The following is a 4,240-nucleotide window of genomic DNA, read 5'->3' as shown; positions in this document are numbered from 1 at the left end:
ACCTTGAGAATACACCACTTCGGAGATGCCCAACTGAGCTATTTTCACACTGCACGTCAGGCAAGGGCATCTATTCAACATTTTAGTGTTAAGTGCTATCGCGGCTTGAAAGGACAGAACGCTACACACGTATTGCAATATAGAATGCTATTGTCGCCTATTCTTTCTCGTCCGGCTTCTAACAGAGCGTTCTCTTCTGCGTGTAGACAGAGGCAAGTGGACAATGCCGATCCTGTCCCTTGGCCAAGGTTGCATCGTGGACCTGGCAAATTTGAGAATACTGACATATATGGCTGGGCAAAATTCATGACTCACATCCGCCCTCGTTGCAGTTTCTCGTATGTCTTGGGGTGCCATTGTAGCCAGTGCTCATGACTCGCCTGTCTTTAACTATAACACAACCAACACGACGTTTCATGCAGTTGCTTCTCTGGGCCGCCAAAGAGGCAAGCTGCATGAAATATTGGTCCCAACTAGGCCGAAGCCGTTGGTCGTTCAGCAAGTTCAGCGAGTCTAACGCAGTGTGTAAATCATGTAATGATGACGACGCGTTGAATAAGCGGACATGAGCCTGGTCCTCCAGATAAACGACTCCGCTTTTTTGCTGATATTGTCGCTGATCGTTTAAAAGAACGAACTTTTTCAAGGTCTGGCGGTTTCCAATTGCTTTCTCCAGCATCTAAATACATATCAATATCTTAGTTATTTCAGAACAGGAATTTCCCAGAAGTTAAACCTATCTGTGAACCGACGCCAACGAACGGTAACGGGAGCATCAATGCTAACAAGCAAAAAAAAGGGGCGCAGAAGAAGCTTCTCAAGGAGGCCATCTATTGATAGCTCTGGGATTACCCAGTATTCCTGCCATCGTGCTGTAACAAACTGGTCTAGGTCTTCAATAGTCTGAAACACTTCGGCGGGAGTTTCTGTCAAGTCATTGATCTGAGGAAGCTGGTCGTCCGCTGCTCCAAAATGTGCAGACTGTCGAGGCTCCGTCGCCAGCTGAAGAATTTTAAAGCCATGCCTTTGAATCAGGTATTTTGCAACAGAATGTTTCCCTGCACAAATGCCTATTATAGATGTCAGTTGCCATCCTGGTAGGAATTCAGTGTAAACAGAAATCCGCATTGACCTCCGCATAAACCAACCAGCATGTTGAAAGAAACAACTTCAGCTTATTTCCAGCAGCATAAATAAAGGAGCAAAATCTCAAAGAAGCCAGGAAGTTCAATATCGCTTGCTGGTGATAAGGAATAGTATGGAGTGCATAACCCATTGAGGGGCGTTAAGAGCTGGGCTGACCTCCCTTGTTGGGTCCCACTAGTTATTGGGCCGCAGTTCACAGTCACAAACCAGTCAGCTTCAGTGGTAGAGTAACAAGTTAATAATCGGTCACCCGAGGAGTGACTTGGCCAGCAGCAGTATCATGAGTTTCCCACTGACAAACTCGCTACCTAGTATGGGTGTTGTTAGCTACAAATTTTTCCATATGATGATGTAACTACCGAAGGTCTCCCAAGAATGAAATTGCTAAACTTTTCAGTGGGTGAGTCAGAAGAGTGAGGGGCTCCCAAAGGAATGACAATAATATGGGAGTCTTGAGCACCTTCGCATGGTCCAACTCTTGAGTCAACTTCAGCCCAACTTTAGAGCCTGATTTACCTCTTCTCTATGTTCAACAATTCGACCGATCAAATAGAGAAATGCCGAAGGTTCACCTGCTTGATTATGTAGCTGGGAACGTCCGCTCACTGGTCAATGCCGTGGAAAAATTAGGATATGAAGTTGAATGGGTCAAGTCCCCTCAAGATGTGAAAAACGCCGAAGTCAGTATTTCTGCAACCCAAATGATTGCGCTTTAAGCTGACACCCGGCGCTCACTCCAGAAACTGATATTACCTGGCGTCGGACATTTCGGCCATTGCGTGACCCAGCTTTCGAATGGGGGGTTCCTTGAACCCATCAGCGAACACATACGGTCTGGAAAACCGTTTATGGGAATTTGTGTCGGCCTCCAGGTTCTATGTCAAGGCTCCGCTGAAGCTCCCGGTATCAAAGGGCTGGGCTTATTTCCAGCCACTTTGACACGGTTCAATTCGTCCTGTAAAAGTGTCCCCCATATTGGCTGGAATTCAGCAAAATGCGAAAGTGTTGGTCAAGCAAAATCACAGACATTTTACGGCTTGAGTCCAGAAAGCAAATACTATTATGTGCACTCATATGCTATCCCTTACCAAAATGGCATGTTTCACAACAACGAATGGGATCTAGCCACAGCAACATATGGAGAAGAGACCTTTGTCGGCGCTATCTGTCGAGGGAATGTTTTCGCTACTCAATTTCACCCGGAAAAAAGTGGACCGGCTGGGTTGCGCACTCTGCAAGCTTTCCTGACAGGAAATAGAAGCTCCATTGAACCTTCACCAGTGGCCCCATGCACGGAAGGTCTTACACGGCGGATAATTGCTTGCCTAGACGTTCGAGCCAACGACGAAGGGGACCTGGTTGTTACAAAAGGAGATAAGTACGATGTGCGCGAGAAGAATGCAGATGATAAGCGTGGCAAGGTCAGGAATCTTGGTAAACCGGTTGATATGGCAAGGCGATATTACCAACAGGGTGCCGATGAGATCGTTTTTTTGAACATCACGTCCTTCCGAAACTGCCCATTAGTCGATACACCGATGCTTGAAGTTCTTCGTCAGACAGCCGAAACGGTTTTCGTCCCATTAACCATTGGCGGCGGGATTAGAGACACTATTGACACTGATGGCACCCATGTCTCTGCACTGGACGTTGCAACAATGTATTTCAAGTCAGGCGCGGACAAGGTTAGCATTGGCTCAGATGCGGTGATTGCCGCTGAGCAATACTACGCGTCTGGCAAACACCTTTCTGGCACTACAACAATTGAGTCGATATCGACTACTTACGGCAACCAAGCTGTGGTGGTTAGTGTGGACCCTAGACGGGTATACGTCCGAAGTCCGGGCGATACTGAGCACCATACGATCTGGACAGAATACCCGGACAAAGACGGAAACCGATACTGCTGGTACCAATGTACAATTAAAGGGGGTAGGGAAGGGAGAGATATCGACGTGCGGCAGTTGATCGAAGCTGTTGAAGACATGGGTGCTGGGGAAATATTACTGAATTGCATCGACAAAGATGGCGCTGGTACTGGATTTGATCTCGAATTAATCAAGGACGTCAAATCTTTCTCTACGATACCAATAATTGCATCTAGTGGTGCAGGTAACCCGGCTCATTTCAAAGAGGTGTTTGAACAAACTGAAGCTGATGCTGCACTTGGAGCTGGCATGGTATGTGCAGGTTTATCTAGTCGTGTTCTTGTAGAACCCGCTAACATTGACTAGTTTCATCGTGGATCCTATGCTGTTTCCGAGGTTAAAGACTACCTCCAAACAAATAACTTAGTTGTCCGCCCACTCAATGACATACAAATGTCAGTATAATGGATTGATGGATGATGAATTTTGTGTATGTGTAAGGTCCAATTCCCAACGATAGAGTTGATACTCCTGGTGAAACTCCTAAAAAAGAAAGTCCATATGCTTTATATCTTGTGTCCTGCACGCATCTTGCTGATTTTCTTAGTTATCATATCTTATTATGTTCTTGTGGTTCCATAGCCTCATATTGCGATTGTAAGCTGGTATTCCAATTCTTTTCTGCAGCTGCCAATGCATTTGACAATACTTGCAACAGGGCCAGAAAAGTTCTCAATTGAAAACACAAGATACAGAAACTCGTTATATCCAAATGCAAACAGAGGCACATGTTTTCCTTTTGAAAGAAAGTACTTGCTGGGACTCCGAAAATCATAAAACTAAGCCCAAAGAAATGGCTCACAATCACACAATAGCTCACCTATAAGAGCTTAGCCCATACTTCATCTCAGCCTTGAAATAGAGACACAATAATAAACAAAGGGTTAATGACAACCCACTTAAACCATGCTCAGTATTAAAACAGTACCAACATCAATGTAAGAAGTACAACAGGTTCTATCATATCACAGGGATCCATTCCTCATGAATGAGTAAATAGCTAAATAAACAATGCGGACCATCAAAAAGGGCATTGGAGAGGCTTAAAGATCATCCATCACAATTCTTCATGAACAGGGACATCTGATGCTTGGGATGAAGCAGGTGGTGCGCTCTCTGTCGACGTAGTGGACGTGGTGGTCTCAGTCTTAGGTTTGGCAGTGACA

The 4,240-nt window shown here is 45.4% G+C and overlaps 2 protein-coding genes across 2 annotated transcripts in view; one reads left to right on the top strand and one right to left on the bottom strand.

Moving 5' to 3' along the window:
* Positions 1–1,703: 1,703 nt before the first annotated feature.
* On the top strand, positions 1,704–3,479 carry UREG_05681 (imidazole glycerol phosphate synthase hisHF; the record flags this gene model as incomplete). Its single annotated transcript, XM_002584946.1, has 3 exons — positions 1,704–1,826; positions 1,887–3,326; positions 3,381–3,479. 3 exons carry the CDS (start codon positions 1,704–1,706, stop codon positions 3,477–3,479), a joined length of 1,662 nt encoding a protein of 553 aa, XP_002584992.1.
* A 560-nt stretch (positions 3,480–4,039) lies between these two features.
* The window catches only part of UREG_05680 (protein disulfide-isomerase), a gene marked incomplete at both ends in the record, with an annotated part of 1,832 nt that continues 1,631 nt past the window's right edge, over positions 4,040–4,240 (bottom strand). Inside the window, one exon of the mRNA XM_002584945.1 lies at positions 4,040–4,074. Within this exon, the coding sequence (XP_002584991.1) occupies positions 4,040–4,074 (35 nt within the window). The remainder of the gene's footprint in view (positions 4,075–4,240) is intronic.

This window comes from Uncinocarpus reesii, genomic scaffold (genome assembly GCF_000003515.1).
Source record: "Uncinocarpus reesii 1704 scaffold_3 genomic scaffold, whole genome shotgun sequence".
Taxonomy (NCBI): Eukaryota; Fungi; Ascomycota; class Eurotiomycetes; order Onygenales; family Onygenaceae; genus Uncinocarpus; species Uncinocarpus reesii.
The sequence above is the reverse complement of the archived record's forward strand: the minus strand, read 5'-3'. Positions and strand labels throughout refer to the sequence as shown.